Source organism: Hypomesus transpacificus, unplaced genomic scaffold (assembly GCF_021917145.1).
Source record: "Hypomesus transpacificus isolate Combined female unplaced genomic scaffold, fHypTra1 scaffold_30, whole genome shotgun sequence".
In the NCBI taxonomy this organism is placed as follows: Eukaryota; Metazoa; Chordata; class Actinopteri; order Osmeriformes; family Osmeridae; genus Hypomesus; species Hypomesus transpacificus.
The window spans coordinates 2,235,780-2,259,291 of record NW_025813826.1 but is presented as its reverse complement, the minus strand read 5'-3'; the positions used below and the strand labels follow the sequence as shown (position 1 = coordinate 2,259,291).

The 23,512-nt window shown below is 47.2% G+C and overlaps 1 protein-coding gene across 1 annotated transcript in view; it reads right to left on the bottom strand.

Annotated features, from left to right (window-relative positions):
- Positions 1-13,809: 13,809 nt before the first annotated feature.
- Positions 13,810-23,512, bottom strand: part of LOC124463624 (hypermethylated in cancer 2 protein-like) — a 29,953-nt gene continuing 20,250 nt past the window's right edge. Inside the window, exon 2 of the mRNA XM_047015418.1 lies at positions 13,810-21,700. Within this exon, the coding sequence (XP_046871374.1) occupies positions 19,829-21,631 (1,803 nt within the window). The 5' untranslated portion in view covers positions 21,632-21,700 and the 3' untranslated portion in view covers positions 13,810-19,828. The remainder of the gene's footprint in view (positions 21,701-23,512) is intronic.

Sequence of the window (23,512 nt, the reverse complement as noted above, 5' to 3'; positions counted from 1 at the left end):
TCCTCTCCAGTGTAAAGCAGCTGCTTGTCACTCTCTACCCATTCACAAGTTCAAGTGCAATCTGGAGCAGAGAGAGAGTGACCAGGAAAGACAAAGAGAAAGTGAGAAACTAAGATATGACAGAAAGAGAGACAGAAAGTGAGGTAGGAAAATATACTGAGAAAGAAACGGGGGTGGAGGAAGATGTAAAATTCTACTTGTTTTAAAACACAACCGTTTTTTTCCTGATGTAATTCAAACAAAACTGCATTCATATGTACGCGCTTGAGTGTGATGGTGAGGTGTTAACCTTCAGACACCCAGACAGACGGCAGGATAAAACATGCAAACAGCTGCTGGTGGCAAACGATCACAAACGCATACACACCAAGACTCTCACTGCTTCCCAGCATGTCGAGGCTAACCAACTTCTGAAGGGGTCATAATTATGTTGTGGGTGTGTCAAAGAAAGAGTGTGTGTCAGAGTATGTGTAAGGGTGTGTTTTTGTACGTGTGTAAAATGAAGAGTTCTCATCAAGCCCAGCATGATTCCTGTCATAACATAGGAAATGTTCCATGGGTGGTGGGGAGGGATGGGGGGCTGGGGGAGCAGAGAGCGGGAGGTTTTTGGGTAACAGGAGGGGCAGGAAGTTCTTCTCCACTATCAGTTTTTTTGTTCTGATATTCAAGAGTACAGAGGCCCCCCCACCTCCCACCTTCCTGTCACGGTCCGTGATGAATGAGTCCTTGCGTGTAGATTTTAATTACGGCTCCGTTGAGCTGGGACTTGGCCATGCATTAAATTGGAATGAGACACATTTTCCCCCTCAGTGGGGAATCGTGGAGAAAGAGAGAATGGAAGGAGGGAGGGAGAAAGATATGAAAGGAGAAACAGGTTAGTGTAAATTAATTAATCCATCCAGTGGCTCAAATATCAACATACATGTTGATAGGGAAGAGAAGGGGGGAAGATCAAGAGTGGAGAGAGAGAGAGAGAGAGAGAGAGAGAGAGAGAGAGAGAGAGACTGAGAGAGAGAGACTGAGAGAGAGAGAGAGAGAGAGAGAGAGAGAGAGAGAGAGAAGAAGATGCAGAAGACAGAAGATGAATGTGTAAACCATGTTCACGTGATTGCCTAAAGGTTGTAATAGGTTACCTTAAGAAACCTTGCTCGTCTCCTCTCCTACCCACCAGTGATATAGTACTACCTGAGACTATCTGTCACTGTCATCTTTGAGGCTAAATCAGGAGACTTAGATTAGCATCTAGGTGCTGCAATTCAGCCTTTCTTCCCTCAGGCTTTTTCTTTTTCGACTCTTTCCCTATCACCTCCTCCTTTGCCTCCTTCATTCTCCTTCTGCTTCCCCTCTCTTTCCCCGCTTCTGTCATTCCTGCCTCCTTCTCGCTCCCTCTTTCACTCTCCTTTACCTCCCTCTCTCCTTCCATCTCTTTAATTTCCTCTTCCGATCTTCTTCACCCCTCCCTCATTTCCCTCTCTCCCACCTCCCTCCCTCCCTCCCTCGGACTCTCATCTGTTAATGGACTGTTGGCAGTGAGCCATGGGAGCCTTACTCTGGGTCTTCCCTGTTTGGCAGAGTTCCCAGAATATGTGTGTGTGTGTCAGAGCTCCCAGCTTTCTCTCATAATCACCACCATTCAGCACCTCGCCGGAGTGTGTCCATGTTTACATGAGAGGGGTCAGGGAGCAGGCACGCCCTCTCTCTCTCTTGCTCTCTCACTCTCTCACTCACACCTCTCTCGCTCTCTCCCCCACCAAATAGTTTCTCTTTCTCACCACCTCTCTCCTCCCCATCTCTCTCCCTCCCTCTCTCTCTCACTATATTGTATACAAACACAAGAAGGGCCAGAGAGCACACATGACACACACACATTGACACACACTCTAACTTGTTAGCATTCACCACCTACATGTATCCAAATAAACTATTCCCCCTCTAGGAGAAAGGAGGAAAAGAGGAATGGAGCAGTGTGAAGCAGAAATATGAGAAGGGAGAGTGAAGTGTAGAAAGACTTCAGACCACACAGTCCCCACTGACTCATTTAGATCCTCCAGATCTGTCAAATTCTTTATAGTTACTGTCTCCTCTCCATACCAGCACAGCTTTGCGGCGCTTTGCAGCCAGTGTGACCTAGGCATTATGCTACTGCATTACCATGGCAACGTACCAGAAGGTATGCATGCTAAAGAGAAGTTTGTCCCGGAAAGGTAGCAAAGGAAGAGGGAGTAGGAATCATCCATCGATCGATTAATGGATGATCAATCCATCAATCATTCCATGGATGATTGATTGATCGATGGATGATCAACTGATGATCCCTTCCTGCTACTCCCTCCGCCTTTGCTACCTCTCTGGGACAAACTTCTCTGTAGCATGTATAGCTGCTGGTATATTGCCATGGTAACAATCTATCAATTCATCTAACTGATTTTCATAAAACTTTGCAGGGGGAAGGATTTCGGTGTAACACTGTACAGCAGACTGTGCTGGGGGGAGGGTGGAACTGTACCTCGAGAGCTTAAGCCCAAGCAGCACGTGACTTACAAACTTTGTGCATGCTGACACACACACACACAGACACACACACACAAACCTCTCATTCTTCTGACCATGAACCGGAGATGTAAACTTGTGGCTGCAGTGTCATAGCAACAGAAGCAGGAAGCTACCTCCTATGATCCTCCTCCTAGGACACTGCCACGGTCACCATCCTATGCCAGAGTTCCCTACCGTGGAAGCAGGAGCGACCAATCAGCTTAGACCAACTGGGTCACTAGCAACTAAAGTAACAGCAAGATGATCCCCAGCTGATCCTATTTTCAGGATTAGAACTCTTCCTCCACACCTCCTTTCATCTCCTCTACTCCTCCACCCCACCTCCTATTTCGTCCCCTCACCACCTCCTCCTTACCTTTCCTCCCTCTCTCTCTTTCTCTCTATTTGTCTGGCCTTCCCTCAACTCATAAGGACCCTTTTGCTTCCCATGTCCTAACCTGAATTGGACAAAAATCTATCAGCTCTGGTATTCTATGATATACACACTAATGGGCAGGTAGACAGGTATTCACTCATTTGGCTGTAAGGAGAGCTCATTGAGTCGGTTGCAAAGCCTGTCTATCTTTTCCTCGTCTGTGACCTGAGAGGAGCAGTCTACACTTTTGGATTTATTGCTGCCTGCTAATTCTCCATGCAATTACCATGCTTACTTCATGTTTGTGCAGGATTGGGCACACAAGCGGGAGTCGGGCTAATAATCAGAATGTTGCCGGATCGATTCCCCACCGTACCAAATGACGTTGTGTCCTTGGGCAAGGCACGTTAGCTTGGCTACTTGTTTGGCGTTGCCTTTTCAGCGTAAGATATACAAGGTGTGGCGTGAGAGCGTGAGAAATGGGTGAAATGCGTGTGCATACACACATATACAGCATATGCACATAAACCAACACACGTATATATATACACACACACACTCAAACACATGCAGAAGCTTAGCGGTGCCCTGAGTCTGATCCTGATCATCTATGTTGATCCCTTTTGTATAAACACAGGCCAGGACTACACACATTCAGAGACTTGCTGTTGAACTGGACACACACATGTGCTTGCGCTTTGTGGCCCTTCCAAAACTGCCAAATGAATATAGATCACCACCCATCTGACTCTGTATGGACCACTGCCCCCCCCACCCCCATGCCTATCCCACACATCTGACCATGCATAACCCCCCCCCCCCCCCTCTCGTCCCTATCTTCCTGTGGATGAAACCTGTGTTACCCCCCATGGTCCTGAGGGGCCCAGACTGGAAGCGCCATTCCCTCTGGACTGGGTAAGTGTGGGGGATATAATCTGTATTTATAATACCCTTTACTTGACACGTGTGTGTGTGTGTGAGCATGTGTGAGCGTATGAGAGAGAGAGACAGAAAAGAGAGAGAGACAGAGAACAAGAGACAGAGATAGATGGAAAGAGACACAGAGACAGAATGTGGGAGAGAGACGGAGGAAGCCAGTCCGTGTTGGAACATTTATCGTTGAACGATGGTCAGTAATGTTTCCATCAACCTGCATTTGAATCATGCTGCAGTGTCTGGGTCCCAGGGACATATTACGGGGCAAACTGGAAGGATGGGGTGGGGGTCTCCATGGTAATGCTAATAAATCCCTCCTCACCTGCTCAGGGTTTTGATGTGATTAGCGAAGCAAACATGTATAAATATATACAGGGTCTGAAAGTCTGGTCTTAAATAACTGGTGCTGGGTCTGAGTCTTGTCCTGGTTCTGGTCTTAGTCCTTGACTAGATACTGCAACGGTTATGCTCACTGAACAAACAGAACAAATCCCTTCTTTCCATCTCTGCGTGGTGAAGTAGGCAGGTCCTGGACAGGGAACAGGCCGGGAGTCTGGTCTCTGAGGTGGGAAGTGGGAAGGAGGCTTACAACCATAGGCTGATTACCGAGGGAGTGCTGAGTAGACTGAAGCTACTGGGCTCAAGGTGGGTGGGGTCACCCTGATTAGGGGGGGGCAGGGGAGGTGATGGGATGGGTTGGGGAGGGGGGGCTGAGTACTGGGAGAAATAACCGCTGAGCTGGGCCTATTAAATTAATTACTGGCCAAATCACTCTCCTTGAGCTAGGATGGACATGTATGTGTGTACGCAAGGATCTGTCAATGTGTGTGTGTGTGTGTGTCTATTCATCCTGGGGTAACTAGTGAGTTTATAACCTAGTGGCAGATTGTCTCAGTTGCGAAACTATCCAGATGCAAGGGGTTCAACCACAATGGAGTCAACCTTCATTGATTTAACAGTGTAAGTCAGGGGTGGGGAACGTCCGGAGTGAAATCATTTGGTCCGGCCCGCCATGGCACTGCAGGCCCCAGGTGCATTATTTGTTGGCAGCAGCACTATTTTAATATGTGGAAGAGGACCGTGGAGGCGCGCAGCGTAGCGTACCAATGCACCAAAAAATTTCGCTCGGGCACTCTGCGCACTCGCATTAAGTGAGGAATTCCTTTCTAGCAAATCAAACCCAGAATACGTCGTTGGTTTGGGCTAAGCCCTGAATGTTGACAACTTCTGGCTCCGTGGCTGATTAACACTCGGATCGATAAGCAGTTTCAAAAATCACAACTCAAAACACATCTCTTTACTACTGCCTATTCCACGTAATGTCATTTGCATTGCTTCCTTCTGAAGTTTTTACTGTTATTGTATTTCAAATTTTTCTGCTGCTTTTAATGTTTTTTATATACCTCTGTATGGTGTCCTTGAGTGCCGAGAAAGGCGCCTTGGAAAATAACATGTATTATTATTATTATAAAATGGTAGCAATATAAAAAATTATACGACCCCTTTCCGTAATCATGATACCCCCCAGAAATGTTCACTGCACCCCCAGTCAAAGCAGGCTGCATCCAGCCCTGCCACCTAACATCACAAACTTCACCAAAGAGAAGCAGTTCTAGCCATCACATTAGGGGTACGTTAATTAAACGTTTGACCAAATATAGCAGGCACATTTTTTAGTTGATAATTCTGTATGGCCCCCAAATGATGGTATAGATTTCCAAATGGCCCTTGGCAGAAAAAAGGTTCCCCACCCCTGGTTTAAGTCAAGAGACCTCTTTCCTACAAAAGTGAGTGCCTGTGTGTAGGTGTGCCCTATGGCAAGCTGCAAGAATGTTTAGGGCAAGCAAACGTCCATATTTGCATGATACACATTCTATTATTTCTTTATTGACACCTATTACTAACTTGGAAAATTGTAATAAAAGTTCTGTTGGGTCTTTGGGTCTGACACTACAGAACATTAGACCAGCTCGACCTTGGATTACTATTTGAAAGATGAGACACAATTTAAAAAAAAATCAATTGATTACCCATCTGCCTTTGTGTATCTCGCTGAAGTAACTTCCCCCAACCAACCTAAACCCGCATGGAAGACAATGAAAAACTAATTTGAGAAAATATCTCAGTTGCGAAACTATCCAGATGCAAGGGGTTCAACCACAATGGAGTCAACCTTCATTGATTTAACAGTGTAAGTCAGGGGTGGGGAACGTCCGGCGTGAAATCAAGAAACAGGTTTCAGGAGCAACAGTAAGCTTTTAGCTCATTCAGGGTTCTGTTGTTCCCATGAAAGGCAAACTTCGGTGAATTATATTTTTTACCATATTCAACCCTAAACCACTTAGGAAAATGACCTGTTACACGTGGAAGTTGACCAGTTAGACCAGGAAGTTGGCCAGTTGACCACATGACCAGCTAAACCAGGAAGTTGACCGGGTAGACCACATGACCAGTGTGTAGGGTCACATGCCAAACGGCTGCACTGTAATCAATAGGTGCGTTCGACTTCATGCAGCGTCAGACCGGCTGACTTGAAGCAGCCAATGGCATTCTCAGCTTCAAGGCAGCCGACTGCAGCCGGCTGTCGGCGCTGCCAGTGTGCATGAAGTCGAACGCACCTAATAACTGACTGCTGTAGCAATGACAATGACACTCATGGCATTTAGAATGCATTACTCTGGGCAGCACAACACGTGAACAGGCCTGCACAGCAGATTGATTGTAGTGTGTGTGTTTGCGTATGAGGGTGTACATGTGTGGCACAACTCAGAGGAGGAACATCCACATCATAACCAGGGTCCTGTTCCATCAAGCACAGTCAGAGAGAGGGAATTAAGTCCCAAACCTGACTTGAATAAACTTAGTACCTTGACATGAACAATACTGTACACAGGTTGAGGTCACTTTTTATAGCCCTTTAATTCATTGATTACAAATGTTAACTAAAATCTATGTTCACTTTGTTTTGAACATAGCCTGTTAACTTATACATAAACCAATATTTTGGGGGAATTTTTTATGCTTTATTAAATGCATTTTAAGTCAAGTGTGACAGTAAATGCAGGGAGAGACAGATAAGGGAAGACATGCAGCAAAGGCCCAAGGCTGGATTCGAACCCTGGTCACTGCGGTAAGGCCTCAGCCTACATTCGGTGAGCTACCAGGGAGCAACAAATCAATTTTTAAACAATAAAATAGAGGAAAGAGGTATGTGGATTTAGATTTTAAAAAATGTGGTCAACATACTTATGTGGGGGGGCAATTGTACAGTTAACTATTTATGTAGCTATGGTTATTCTATTGGGGTCATTTTGATTGAGACATTTTATGTAGTATAAGCCTAAATAATTGATATCACAGATTAGACTAACACACTTCCTGACGGGGAGGCCACAGGTGGTGAGAATCGGTGACCGCACTTCATCTGTACTGATCACCAACACAGGCACCCCCCAGGGCTGTGTGCTCAGCCCTCTCCTGTTCTCCTTGTTCACCCACGACTGTGCGGCTACGCACAGCTCCAACCTCCTCGTTAAGTTTGCTGACGACACAACCATCGTGGGCCTCATCTCTGACAGTGACGAGTCAGCCTACAGAGAGGAGGTTGACACCCTGACATCATGGTGTCAGGACAACAACCTCTCTCTTAACATCAGCAAGACCAAGGAGATGATTGTGGACTTTAGGAGGCGGCAGGAGGAGGAGCATGCACCCCTATTCATCAATGGATCGGAAGTGGAGAAGGTCAGCTGCTTCAAGTTCCTCGGGGTGAACATCAGCAATGACCTCACCTGGTCTGTTCACACGGACAAGGTGGTCAAAACGGCCCGTAAGCGCCTCTTCTTCCTGAGGAGACTGAAGAAGTTTGGTATGGACTCAGTCATCCTTACTAACTTTTACAGATGCACTATAGAAAGCATTCTGACTGGTTGTATCACAGTGTGGTATGGGAGCTGCACAGACCGGGACCGCAAGGCCCTACGAAGTGTGGTCCGTTCTGCTGAGTTCATCATCGGCAGGAAGCTCCCAGCCCTACAGGACACCTACCACACACGTTGCCTTAGGAAAGCCAGCAGGATTCTAAGAGACTGTTCCCACCCATCCTTCAGTCTCTTTACCCCGTTGCCTTCTGGCAGGCGTTACCGCAGCATCCGGTCGCGCACACGCAGACTGGACAACAGTTTCTACCCAAGGGTCATCAGGCTTCTCAATGGTCACTGATATGGACATTTTTACTGCACACTAGTCACTTATACACTGTCACTTTCAGCTACTGGTTGCTCTTCAGTAACATTGCACTACTGTACCTCGCCACCAGGCTCCTGTTTGGTCATTGACAAAGTCACTGATCTGTAAATTTGCAAATTTTGTGTATTAGGGTTAGTATAGCGTACTATTTATTGTTATCTGTAATTTAGGAAGTTTTAGTGTTAGGGTTAGTATAGTCGTTTATTTATTGCTATCTGTATATTTAGGAAGTTCACTTATCTAAGCTCAGCATAGATGTAAATTTGTTCTGTGTACTTATATGTTATGTTATGCCAAGTGCTTGCGTTGTCTTGTCTTAAGAATTTCAGTGCCCAGTCTAACCTTGTGTTGCTCTGTGCACCTGACAAATAAAAGACTTGAACTTGAACTTGAACACATAATTAAAACATGTGTAGGTTTATATGTTATAATTTATCATTGTATAATTATTTAGGCGTTATTTATCTAACTTGATTTTCAATAAACGTAAATGTCTTGACTGATAGTGGTTCATAAAGTAAAATATGGCAGCACACCAGAAAGTTTGTAGTAAATTGTTTTTCAGTTGTTTTTGTGTTATGGGAGCACCTGGTTAAGCAACTTACCTTAACAGGCTTAGCCTGACAGGTACCCTGCCACGGACCAGGTTGGTTTTGTAGCCTTGTCATATTCATTGATCTTGAACTATGTTGAACTTGCTCTATGGAACCAAATTAACTGAAAATTAGTCAGACTAACTGACATAAACCTGGTTTATTTGGTAAACTCACTTAATAGAACAGGCCGCAGGTCAAACACACTGGGACAACAAACACACACACACCGCTGCCAGGCAGGGTGGGACCACTAGTCAATTACCTGCTACAACTTGCCCAGCCACATTCTCCAGAAACCATGGCAACCAGGGACATGGGTGCAGCTACGCTGGTTTAGAAGGTGTGTGTGTGTGTGTGTGTGCATCTGAGAGTGTGTGTCTGTGTGAGAGCACACACACACCTATCCACAAAGCTGGTCTCTAAAAAAAGTTCTGCAGAGGTCTGCAGAGAAGTCACCAGAGATAACATGGAAATAATCCACACTGTGTTGACATGCTTTCTTAACTACATACTATTGCTGCTCCTCTCTCTGTCTAAACTGGGCCATCCACTTACTAGAGTGAGTGTGTGTGTTTGTGCATGTGCTTATAGATCCCTGTATGGGTGTGTATCTCAGGGGGTCAGTTTTCACTTCACTAAACTGGTCTTTCACTCACTAATGTGTGTGTGCATGTGCGCATGTGTGTAGGTGAATCCCCATATAGGTGTGTATCACAGGTCAGTTTACACTTAACTCTGCTGTCAATTATTCATAGGTTGAAACATCCCCTCTCCAACTATCAGCCAATCAGCTCAGGCCACCACAGAGAAAAGCGGATGGAAGGGGAGATGGGAAATTGCTGACGCATTCATGAACTGCCTGCCTGTCTGTCTGTCTCTCTTTCTTCCTGTCCATGTGCCTACCTGTCTCTCTGCCTGTCTGTCTGCCAATCAGCTTGCCTGTCTTCCTACTAGTCTCTTACCTACCCTTCACTGACTGAGAAGAGCAGTCATTCAGAGAAAGAGAGCAGAGGTCTAACTAGACAGAGAAGTGAGTAGAAAACAAAGAAAATAAGCTTTCCTGCCTTGTGTCCAGGGCATTGGAACACCACCAATAACACAGTCTTGTGACACGTGCTGTGTGTGTGCATGTGTAACACTCGGCAGCCGGGTTGTGAGTGATAGATTAGCACACAGGTTTAATTTACACCGGACAAAAGGGAATTATGATAATCAAGTAATAATTGCACACGCACACACTGGGAGGGTCAAAAACAAATGACTGCAAAGGGAATAAGGTTAAGAAGGAAATGGTTTTACTCATACACAATGACACCGTTTACTGTGAGAAAGAAAAAGAGTAAGAGACAATCTTGTGATGTCAAAGAACAAAAATTGTTTGACGATGTTCTTACGATTTTAGAATGTTTCAATGCATTTTAATGTCCACAGCACACAACACAACATACATCATGTTGCAATGGATCTTTGTGACATATACCTTATTGATATGGTGTGAAATAAATGCCATGTGAGAGGCTCCAACAACGAAGAGTAGGAGGCATCATGATTTAAAGTGGAATTTTTCAACTCTTCAACCGTTACTCTTCTTCCTTCTCTTTCTCCTCTCTCTCTCACTCTTTCCAGGAATACATAGCACAACTTTAATGATTAGAACATCATATTTAGGACCAGGAAATGAAAGCTAATTTTGAGCTATGCACAAGGAGAGGAAATATACACCTGGAGAGGTCATACAACATAACAGAAAACTCGACAACAGTTGATTTACAACTGCAGCTCTGAAATGGTTTAACGGTGATAACGAGCAAAACACACAACGCTTGGTTAGATAGCTGTGTGTGTGTGTGCATACAGCTTCTGTCTGTAAATGAGATGGCATTAGCATGCTCTGAAAAGAGCCTGAGAGAGAAGGAGAAAGAATGAGCAAGAGAAAGAAGAAAAAGAGAGAGACGGGAGTTGAAGAGAGCAGGTGAAGAATCCCACTTTGAATCATGTCGCCTCCTCCCCCCTATTGTTGGGGCTTGTCACATGGCAGAGAAAGCCTCCTATTATCCCGGGCCAAGCCTGTTCTCCTCGTCTGTCGTTTAAAGAGAGGGAGAGAGAGGGGAATATTCTGATGGTAAGCAGGGCCTCAGTAGCTGCCTGGCGCCTTGGGTGCCATCTGAAAGGAGACCGCGGGCTCAAGCTGCAGCAGTGCCCACCTCCTGCCAAGGGCTTTCTCTCCCGTCTCCCTCTCTCTGCTGTTCTCTCTACCCCGTAACTCTTTCGCTCATCTCTCTCTGCTGTCCCATCTCGCCCATTCCTCTCCCTTCCGTCTCTCTCTCTCCTGTCCTCTCTCGCCCATCCCTCTCTCTCATCCCCTCTGTCTCTCCCTACCCTCACTCGCTCTTGGCCCTCCCTTATTTCCCTCTGCTGTCCTCTATCTCCCATCCCCCTCTCTTGTAACACGAATGTTACGGGAGAAAAAGAGAGGGGGCTGGAACAAACCACTGGGATAGACGGCAACAGACAGGAGTCGCCCTCTTTTTCTGACATAGCTCTCTATCCTATCCCCTCTCTCTTCCACCCCTCTCCTATCCCTCTCTCTCCCACTCCTTTCACGGGAGTCAACAGAGGAGAAGAAAGAGAGAGTGAGCAACAGTGAGAGGGGAAAAAAAGAAATACAGGGTTTGATAAAACAGAAAAGATTAATTATGAAGGGTGAAAGAGATGCTGGTGCGTTTTTGGGGGGCTGCATAGAGAAGGGGTGTGGAGGGGTTTCACCAGTACTGGACAGCAGCTGTATTGAGATGAGGAGTCAGTCTTTCGCTCGCCTGCTCGCTAGAAAGATACAGAAGGAGATAAGAGATGGAAACAGTGCCAGAATGAGGGGAAGAAAGAAGAGAAAAACACTTTTCAAGTGTTGTTGGCCCCCTGTCTTATTGTCAAGCCCCAGTTATGGGGTGAAAAGGATTTGGACCCCACCTCCACGCTCCTGTCCTCAACACCACTGCCTTATTAATGAGGAGCCAGTTACTGGCCTAATCTAAACCATCCCTAGACCAGCCTAGAACCTGTACCAGCCTAGACCACCTTAGATCCAGCACTAGCCTAGACCACCTCTAGACCAGCCTAGATCCTGTACCGGCCTAGACCAGGCCTACAATGGCATAGACTAGCTTAGACCCTGCACTAGCATAGACCAGTCCACCCTAGCTGGAACAGACAAAAGGACAAGATGGCATGAAAAGATTTAAAGCACCAAAGGCACACACACAAAGTCAATTAAATCCAGCTGGGTTTGTACCAGGCGCCTGCAGCATTGCACCTTGCCAAGGCAGGAGAGTCCCAGGAAGTATAGAAATATATCCTCCCTTAAAGCAAACACAGAAAAGGATGGATGGAAGAAGAATTAAAAGACGGAGCGGATGGAGTTATAGAAGGCGGGATGGATAAATAGAAGAGCTCCAAAGGCAAGAGGCAGTATGGAGGGAGGGATAGAGCCATGGGAGAGAGAAATGGAGAGAAGGATGAATAGAATGTGTATCGGAGGGATGACCCTACTGCAATCATCACTTCACCACCCTCCCTCCTTCCCCCAGACTTCATCTCAGTATCACAGCCCTCCAGCCTTGGCACATTAATGCAACACTGGTTAATAATTAATGTGTAGCATAGACGTTGTGTCCACATGAGCAGAATCAACAAGCTCTTCAGGTGGGTTTACATATTCTGTCAAAAAGGGGGGGCACCTATTTGAGTCCTCCCAGCACCAATACTAACAGTGACACGGTGACACCAGTCTCTCTTATAGAAGTTAGCTACATTTGCATTGGCCACTTGTACCTGAACATGTGGTACAGGCCGACCAATCGTGAACTGTCTTGCTGGAAGCTTTCTTCCTGGTGTTGTGGGCGAGCCTGCAAGGGAAGGCCTTCAACTGAGATGAAGATACACTCATAGTCCTTCAAGGCCATAAACTCACACCCCTCCTCCTCTTCCTCAACCACCGCCTCCACATCTCACATAATCCAGATAGTGGGCCATCCCGGACAAGCCCAGACCAGCCAGGACCCTGCTGGACAGACCATGGGACATTCCGTTCAGTCCCCCCCCCACGCACACACACACTCCTTTGTTAGACCCATTTCCCATGTGACCCAGGCATAATTTCAGAAACTATGGTAGGAGTTCTCTGGTTTTCAGAGGACATTTGGCCATCAGCCCTCTCTCTCTCTCTCTGCTAGGTCCTGCCTGCGGAGGAGAAAATGGTGTCCCCTCAAAATGGAACCCCCAACCCCCTCTACACACACTCACCCTCTACACACATACTCATCTGCACATTCACTCACCTCCACGCACACTACTCACCTGCCAACCCACCCACACACACATGGAGGAGTCATTACAGGGCTAGAATAATATAAACTAGGCCGGGTTAGCCTTGAATAGGATAGGTTGGATTGGGCTACAAAATGCTATGCTAGGCTAGACTAGACTAGACTGTCCACACCCACGTCATCGTTTCACCGCTACCCTACTCAGTTATTTAGCATGTGACACCTCTAGGGGTGCATCACTAATGCTACTGAGGGGCAATAAACCAATGCCAACCCTCCCCCTCTACCATGCAGCCAGAGGGGTAACGGCTGGAGCAAAAAAAAGGGAAGAGGGAGGGAAGGAGGTGTTGAGAGTGGGAGCGAGAGATCTGGAATGGAGTGGTGGTGGGAATGGAGGAAGGAAAAGAAGACAGGAAAACTGAGTGAATATCAAACAGGAGAGGTATACTGATAGATGGGTAGGCAACTAAATGTATAAAGTGCACATATTGTTAAAAAACATTTGCATTTTATTTTATTTTTTTACAAGACATGGGGCCACACCTCCATCTTCCCATCAATCCACTGAAGTCGTTATCTCTCTCATACCAGCCCCTTGGTTGTGCTGGCCACACCTCCCACTGCCATGCATGGAATGTGTGTGAATGAGAGTGTGTGTGTGTGTGGGATATATGTTGTGTGTGGGGATAGAAGTATCATTTAAATTTGCATATTAGGTATCCTGCCTGTACAGTGTGAGGACCATTCTTACAACTCCCAATTCACACCCTCCATTTCAGGCACACACACACAATCTCTCAAAACATGACACCAGAGGAACAAGAGATCAGACAAACAGAACAGCCATTTTCGATCAAGCTTTTAATGAAAAGATCGTAAAATAACAGTTTGTTTTTCCTCATCGCTGTACATTAAGACTGCAAGGTTGAGAGTGCTGAGGTCAGCGTGCTACACTTACATATGACACTTTGAGTTAGCGAGCCCCATCGCCACGGCGACAGCTCTGACCTGAATACGAGCTCTCTTAGGAGGGGAGAGACGAGTTCCCTGCCTGGGTGCTGCCACAACCAGAGGTCTGGGGAGGTGTGCGTGTAAACAAGTATAGAGCGCTTGCGGTAGGCAAATGAAGTACACAATGGAATGCAAGTGTAGTGTATATGTAGCGTGTAGGCCTTAAGGGGTATGTGGGGATGTATAGGACTATAGGTGTGTGTGTGTGAGAAAGTGTAGAACTATAGGTGTGTATATTTGTGAGAGAAGAGAGAGGGAGAAGGGGTGTTGGCCCTCAATTATTCATGGTCAATGACCCTACCGGTCCAGTCCTGCCAGAACATCCATTATGTAAAGGCAGACCCCGAGAGGAGCAGCTTCACTCTAAACTCTTTAAATCACATTTTCAAGTACAAGTTTAGCAGCTAATAGTGTCTGTCCATCAAACTGGAGTGCACTCAGTTCCCAAAGTGCCAGAAAAACAAGTGAGAGCTCAAAATAAAATAAAACATATCAAGTTACAAACACTATTTGGAAAATGATGATATTTTGGTTACAACCGGACGGTCCTAAAAGGGTCTCTCAGTTAGGAGTAATAAAAAACGCAAACGCAGAAAAGCTTTTTGTCAATGGCAAGATAGCGTATTGCTGTAAACACTGAGGTGTCTGAGGTAACGTTCTGAGTCGATGAGTCAATACTGATGTGGATATAGCAGAACAAACATGCCGAGTCACTGGTGTGTGGTGAAAGCACTGGCACCAGGACTGGTTTCAGGACTCAACGGAGAGAGGTCAAAGGCTAAAGTATGTCTGGGTTGGGTTAGGGTTAGTCTGAAACGGGATGGGATGCACTATGGGTTGGGTGTAAATTAAGGTTAGATAGTCCTGGAGGTTCTCAAGGTTAACCCTGACTAGGTGAGGAGCCATCCAGGGCCCAGGGGTCAGGGAAGGAAGGGAGGGAGGAGGGAGGTCGGGGTTTGAAGTAAGAGAGAGGGAGGGAGGAGGGGAGGTTAGGGGTGATGCAGAGGAGAAAGAGGAAAAGTCTGAAAGGTGAAACACTGAGGTATTAAAACAGCAGAGACACAGTTAGGTGATGTCAACTCTGACAGTCTGTCGACCGTCTAGTTAGATCTTTGTACATGGTTTCTTTAAAGCTTTGTAACACTGCATTGATATGATGTAGGAAAGGAACACAAGAATTCTATGAGGACTAACTCCTATTTAGTCATCCTTAGTGAGAGATATGAGTCACAACTAGACAGCCTTAGACAGCCCAGATGATTAAAAAGAACGTACAAAGTGCACTTTTAGTAAAGCTATCTGGACCATACCATTACTTTGTAAAAACTGGAGAAAAAAAAGTTAACAGACATGATGGAAACAGTGGCGGGCGTTTAAGACAAAAGTATTACTAGGTCATTAAGAGAACACTATCATTCAGAGAAAGAGTGTGAGTGGATGACGAGGTCTGAGCTGTAAGTGTTGGGGGAGAGGGGTTGGGGGGGTCTTAAACATCATGGCAATCTTGGCAGCACCCAGGCAGAGTGTTTGAGGAGATACAGTATATCGCTTGAGACCGGCCACATTGACCTGCCTGTCTACACACACGCACACACACACACTCTGGAGGTCAAAGTTCAACTCCCCCCAGTGTGTGGTCAATCAGTGAGTCATCTTTTAGTGCCCAAAAAAACAAGGGCACAAACACCCACAGTGAACAACGAGAACCCCTACAGCCTGTAGTAGCAGTAGCTGAGACAGACACAGTAACATGTGTACATCATCGAGTTTGTATGACGTTTAAAGTTACATAGAACCAGCTCTCCCCAGAAAAGTCCCCTTCACAGATTTGTGGTTAATGGCTGTTTTGGGTCATTTTTGATTCTCAGCTTGAAATCTTTAAAACAAAACAAATACCACCCAAGAGTCCCCCCCCCCTCCAGTCTCAAATACCAAGACTGTTCATCACCGAGGGGGTTGGGGGGGGGCGGGTCAGGACACCAGAAATAAATACATTCATTACTGACAACAATAGACATTTGATAAAAAAAGAACACTGTCAATAAGTGTTTGCACCAACTATGTTTGAGGCAAGGCCAGCCAGAGGCATGTGTCTCTCTCCTCCACAGAAAACAGGAGCTAAGTAGTCACCACAATCATCATCATCAATTTAGAACATACCCACAGAAGCAGAAAGGAACATTCACAGTTAAAACCCTACAGCCCCGTAAAGATGTAGCCCACCCCAAGCTACAGATACATCCATGAATGTGTCTAAACCCCTCCCTCCCTCCAAACCCAGGCAGAAACAACCTGGAAGTACCGTTAAAGAGTTCTAGAACTAACCCCACCCCCCACATGCCCTGAAAGCCCAGCAGTAGAGCTGGCCCTCAAGTCCATGAGGACCCTAGGCCAGAGACTAACAATGCCTTTTGATTAATATGTCAAGGACACGTCTCCCCCTAACCTCCCCCTTCCCCCCATCCTCTGGTGCTGGCCCATCTGAAGACAGACCACAGGCCAGAGGGCATGCGGGCAGACAAGAGGGGCGTCCCAGGTCACCCTAGAGCCAGCTGGCAGAGGGGGAATACGTCCGCACCCTCCCCCGCTCTCCCCCTGTATGAATATGCAGCAGCGCTGCGGGCCTGATGCCCTACTTTTGTTTTGGCAGCAACCTCTGTGGTAAAAGCCCTCCCAAAACACACAACCTCACAAATCCTTCACTCTGGCTGGCCCTGCCTCCATTGAGGTCTGTAAAACTGTAAAAGTTCATGTAAACAATGAGATAAATACATATGTATCTTTTTCAGAGCCACACACGGTTCAATATCATTCAAATGTGCTTTGGTTTAAAAAATAGTTTGTGGATTTGGGTATGAGCTTCTTTTTTTTCTTAGTTCTTTGTACATCTTTGCAACTATTTCTGAACATATTTTGTTACTAACTAAAAAGACTTGTTTTCAGCTGCCCTGCCTTGTGTTAAGGCTCTTTGTGTTAGTTGAAAAAGTACCCCCCTATTTTTGTCTTATATATGAAACTAGTGTTTTCTTTTTCCCCATGATTAAAATACAGAGAAATTGATACAATACTATGTCTTACAAATGTAGCTGAGAGCTCTGCATTCCCAGATGCAGAACAATCCCTGAAGTGTGGAGTATTAGTAGTAATAGTAGTACGATCACAGTTTTGAGATTTTTCTTCTTTTTGTCAAGCAAACCAAGGTTTCTTCGACTGCAGCTGCAGAATCCTTGTGAGATTACGAGACCTTGCTGTAGAAAAACACCTCTGCCTGCGCTCCTGCACAACCACAGCAGTCATCTAAAGGCAGTGAGTCATGGACACCTATTTAAGCTGGAGGACATCCCTAGGTATAAGCACTAGCAGAAAATGACTACTAGGTAGAAGAGAGGGGTGTGGATCTCTGCATCATTCAGCAGTAGCTGCTACTCCTCAGAGGACTGTGCAGACTACCACAGACCATCTGTGGGGCGTCCAGAACGCAGCTACCTTCAAATGTAACTGATGCTTGTTTTTTTGTTGTTTTTTTTACTGTAGCTGCATTACTATGGTAACCCAAACCGCTTCACAGACCATAACATGAGGATGTATACATCAAACAGGTAATAAAGCCAACACAACAGAGGAATGCCTAAATCAAAAGCTCCAAGTAGGAGAATTTTGCTCCTGGGGGAGGGTGGAGGAGCTGTACAGCAGCTGGGAGGGTGGGGAGTTTGGTGTAGGGGCTAGGAGGGGGTTTATAATGTCCCAGGTTCAGGGCGGGACAATGGTGATTAACTCATATTCATAGAGGGAAAGAAGAGGTGATAATGTAGATGTCTGGTAGTGTGTGTGTGTGTGTGTGTGCATGTGATACAATCAGCTATGATAAGTGTGTATAATACAATCAGGTCTGGAAGTGTGTGTCTGTGTGATACAATCAGGAGAAATAAATGATAAGCTGAGCTGTCCAGTGCCTCTCAGCCTCTCCCCTATACAAGCTTTCACAAGTCTGGCTCAAAAAAATAATAAAATCTAACAAAGCAAACTTAGAACTTCACATTAAAAATCATGATTATAGATTCAATCTTTTTTTGTTTTTTTGGTCTGAACAGAACACATACACTGTCATCAAGTCCTGTTTTTTTTAAGTTAGGGAATATAAAGTGATGAGAAGGACCCCTTAGAAACAGAGAAAATGTTTAGGGAACATAGTAAACTTTACATTTCTTTTGGTGTAAAGTTCACATTCATACCCGCCCACCTATCACCACAAGCTTTCCTTGCAAACACAGAATCTCTCCTGAATCTCCAGTCAGTGGTCAAGATTTCTTCATAAGCAAGGACTTATTTGTATGGAACGAGAAAATAATTAATAATTTGTTTGTTTTTTATACAGTAAAAAAAAAAAGCAAAAGCAAAATAATTTAGTATGCTATATATCTTAAGTACATATTTTTTTATAACTTTGGTTATGAACTTGTCTAGCAACGTTTGTTAGTTAGCTCAACGATCTTTGGAACACTGCATCTAGTCTAACTAACCACTATTCGCTGGAGGCAAGGAGGATACAGTACGTTTTGAGGTGGGGGTGTGTTGAGTACAGCGCCCGCAAAAGCTATCTCTGCTCTCTGTAACAATAAAAAACGATTGTTAAAAACTATGCTATAACATTTAAAATCTAAAAGCATTAAAAACCTGTGTTGAGAGATGGGCAGGTTAAAGCATTAGGTGTAAGATAACTGGAATCTACACACTTTATACAAGTAATTACATAAGTTCAACTAATCAACAGAGTTGGTAAGAGTCACCCGAGGTAGAGAAATCTCAAGCCTATACAAATAGACTTAACTGTTTTGTGAGGGGAGGAAAGCTATACAGACAAAATAAACGTACCCACTGAGCATGGCGTTCAGCTTTCACCAACCTCTCTCTCCCTTCTTCTCCCCCCCCCCCCCATCCCTTCCCTCCCCTTCCAAGAAGAAAAATCCCCAAAGCTTCCAGTTGAAACAGTCACAGAAAAGTTATTTGACTGGACCTCGTACCTGGGGGGGGGGGGGGGCATCTCCTTGCCCCCAGGTAACTGCTCCCCTCCCCCTCTCTCTTCCCCACAGCCACAACCGGGGGAGGGGAGCATTATATCTTGAATAATCTGAATCATCCAATCCCACCCTCTACCCACCAGAAACCCCCTTCACGCGTCAGGATAAAGCATAGAGAGGGTCACCACCCCACTCCCCCCACCCATCACCCCCCCTCCCTTACAGCCCACATGCATCCCACCCCCCTCCCTTTCCCATGTCCCGTCCCCACTGTTACATGGAGCTAAAGCTGATTTGTTACAACACAACCATATGTTCAGGTTCAGATTATTGCGTGTGGTGAGGTGCTGTTGGGACAGCGTCTGGGCCTGGTACCAGACGTCTGGGCTTGCTGGGCCTGAGAGGACTGGACAATCTGATAAACCAGAGCTGGGGCCACTAAAAACTCCAAGCAGCAATCCCAGACTGGAGACGGTGTGTACATGTGTGTGTGTGTGTGTGGCTAGAGGTAATAACAGTGATCAGGTGGGCCAGAGAGAGAGGTGTGTGTGCATGCACACGTGTGTCACACCCTGATCGCCATGTGTGACAGCACACACTCAGCCCAGAGAAATGCAGTTCTGGAAACAAGTGTGTTAAAAAGGTTGTGTGCGCATATCTAAATGTGTATGTAAGTGTGTGCGTGTTTCTTTGCTTTTTGAGGCGGGACGAAAACCGGGGAGAGCTAGCTCCTTCTCTCCTCTTCCCCCCCGGTTTGGATTCCCAGGGTTCTTTGGCTTGTTGGTTCCCCTAGGAGGGCGAGGTGTGCATTCTGAGGTGGCTGATGAGGTTTCTCTGCTGGGTGAACTTGCCCCCGCACAGCTGGCACTCGTAGGGCTTCTCGCCCGAGTGCACGCGCATGTGCTCGGTGAGCCGGTACTGGCGGGTGAATCTCATGCCACACTCCTCGCAGGCGAAGGGCTTGAGGCCCAGGTGGCTGCGCATGTGCCGCGTCATGGTGCCGCGCTGGGTGAACATCTTGCCACAGATGTTGCAGGGGAATGGCCGTGTGAGCCAGTGGCTCTTCTCATGCTGGCGGAGGGTGGCCGGGTCTTTGTAGCTCTTGCTGCACACCGTGCACTTGAAGGGCCGCGGCTCGCAGCCTCCGAAGGCGGATGCCGGTGCGGCGGGTGCAGCCGAGAGGTCCTCGGCCTCCTCCTCCTCCTCTTTGACAAAGGTGCCGGCCTCTTCTTTGATGTAGAGCTCGTCCTCGGTGTGGGACTCCACGTGGGCGTTGAGCTGTTCCGAGCTGGGGAAGCCCTTCCCGCAGGGGATGCACACGTAGAGGTTGTCCCCGAATGCCGGCTCGAAGCCCTCCTGGCGGTAGACGTAGTTGGCTCTGCGGTTGCCACCTCTTCCTCCTTTCCCTCCGCCTCCTCCTCCTCGACCTGTCTCGCCACTCTCCCCGTCGCTCTCCCCGCTCTCGTCGCTATGCTCCTGGCCATTCTCCCTTCCCTCCTCCTCCTCCTCCTCCTTGCACTGGAAGGACTGGTCTGAGATAAAGCTGCTGCTGCTGCCTCCTCCTCCTGCTCCTCCACTGGAGTAGCGGCCATCTTTGGGCCCCACAATGACCCCGTTGGCCAGGGGCCTGTCTCTGTCCTCGGCTTTCAGGCCAGACACTTCTCTCTTGGGCCACTCCTTCTTCCGGGCAACCTGACGGGAGCTCTTGCGGGGCTGCAGTCCAGGGGGCTGGGGGGTGCCATCTCTGGGTGCCCTGGGGGTGGGAGTGAGCTCCATAGGCTCAGGGCACGAGGCGTCCAGGCCGGTCAGGAGGGTGGAAGAGTCGTCCAAAGAGGCACTGTTGGTGGTGGACACTGAGGCAGATTGGGGAGACTCCTGGCAACTGTGTGGGCTGAGGGCGTCGCCGCTGCCCCCCCCCCCGGAGGCGGGGCTCTTCTTGGACAAGTCCAGCCCCAGGTCTGGCTCCCCGCCACTGCTGAGGTTCCCGTTGCTGCTGCCGTTGTTCCCCCCAGTGCTGCCATTGTTCCCAGCGAACGTCTCGTCGTCCGAGAGCTTGTCGCGGACTCCGTCGTCGGGCTGCATCTGGTCGGCATCGGATGGGGTGGCGGAGAAGTGGTTGAGGGGGCCTGAGGAGGCCCGGCGCTGGTTGATGATGCGTATTCTCCCAAGGGCGCCCTGGGAAGACGGTTTCCCAGCGAGGGGTTTCCCAGCGAGGGGCTTCCCCCCGCCGCGTTTCAGCTTCTTCCTGCAGAGAGCGGCAAGATCGTGAAGCTGGAGGTAGCTTGCGGCCGTCAGCAGAGCGCTGTAGCTCTGTTCACTGCCCGGCTCAGTGGAGGAGGACAGCAGTTTGCCCGTGTAGATAAAGTCCAGAACCTGCCGGAACACAGACGGATTGACCATCTCCGTGTCCAGGTTGATGAGGTTGTCGTGGAGGACCAGGGACTTGAAGTAGATGCTGCTGGCTGCCAGGATGTTCTTGTGGGCGCGGAACAGCGCATTCTCCACCACAATGATGACATCACACAGGAAGCCCTTCGCCCTTTGTTGGTTCAGTTGCAGAAGCAGTTGTTTGGCATGATTTGGCAGCTCCATTTCCACCTACCTTCCTTCCTTTATACCTTTCCTTCCTTCTCTCTCTTCCTACACGATCACCACCTGAAGCTGAAGAAGAGAAGACAAATAGAAAAGGGGAGGGCGTTAGTGCTTTGAAACCAGGGATACAAAACTAAATGGAAGTATATGACTATTAAAAGTTATGCTACATTGGATGGTACTTCCAGAGTCAAGAACCATGAATAATAAAGGGGGGTCAGATGGCTGAGCGGTTAGGGAGTCGGGCTATTAATCAGAAGGTTGCCATGCAAAATTATGTTGTGTCCTTGGGAAAGGCACTACTTGCCTTGGGGAGAATGAACCTGTATTTACTGTAAGTCGCTCTGGATAAGAGCGTCTGATAAATGACTAAATGTAAATGTAACAAATAGCAAAGATACCTGATGAGCTGGCCATGTCATACCTTGGTCTCACAGGAAGAAACAATACTACCCTAGTACCCTGGTCTTACAGGGAGTAACACAAATGCCCCAGTACCCTGGTCTCACAGGGAATAATAATACTTGCAAATGTTATACGTGAACGTAAATTAGTACATTTCTAAATGGCCACATCATGCCACAGGAAATCACATGGCAAAATCCTCCCAACAGCCACTGTGGTCTTTCCTACACCTCTTCCCTCCCCTCCTTTTAGGACAAACTGCCACATGACATGCAACAGCTCATATTCTGAACCTTACACCATGCCACTGTTCAGGCACAAAGGCAAAAGGGGAGGAGGGGAAGAAAGGGTCAAATAGACACTTTGAGTTACCTCCTCTACTGTGACTCTTCTCCTCCCCCCCACCACCACACACACAACCCCTGCCCCCATCCACACACAGCCCCAAAGCCAAACTCTAGTTTCAGTGAAATGGCATGTGTGGGGGTGTGGCCCACACCCAGATCCATTAGGTCATGGTAAAGTCAGCCTACCCCATTGTCTGTGGGTGGGGGGGTCAGGGGAACAGCAGCGCCAGGGGGAAGGATTAGGTGTCACCTGAGCAGGTAGATCTAAGCAGGAGCTGGGCCAGGGAAAGGAGGAGGGAGAAGAGGGGGAGGGGGCTGGGTAAGAGAAATAGCCGGGCAGACAAGAAAGTTTACTTAAATGCCAGAGGCTATTTAACTACCAGGGCAGGAATCTCTGCCTGTGGCTTGATTATCTCCACCCTGTATTTGGCGTGTGTATTCATCAGGACCCAATGATGTGTGGTGTCAATTGTGAAGATGTTTGAATGAATGGTTCATGAGAAATAATTGGTGGCCAAGCAGCGAAGCCGCAGAGCCACTTAAGTGTTTCTACCTTTTCTTATTATTACACATCTTCTTCCGCCATTGGAGTCTATGGCAGCCCCTAGAACCGTATGGTAAAATTGTGAAATTTGGCATACTCATTAAGGACAGTCCTCATTGGAGCATGCTAGCGCCACCAATGGGTTAAAGTTGGACATGTTTACACAACTTTTGAACCGTATGGCCGATTTACAAATATGTGGTACTGTTGGATTCCCTGGATCAAGATGTTTTTTCGCTACTCCTCCTACAATTCTTGTCCAATCTTCCCCAGAATTGGCTCATATAATTGTCAGAGCAACCCTCACTCAAATTATCAAAGGATTTTTTATTGTACAGCCAATCAAAATCGTCAGGAAAGTAAACAAACAGGAAGTTGGGTCTCAGCAACTATTTGAGAAATCAACACCAAACTTGGGATGTTGACTTGGAACCCTCTTCTGAGGATGTCCAAACAATTTGGTGTCATGTGACCACTGGGAGTGGCCGCAGGAAGCAGAAAATGTGTTTTGGCCAATAACTGTTGATTTGTTTGCCTTTATTAAGTGATTCCTTTGTCTTAGGACATCTTGGGAGATCCAGTGTG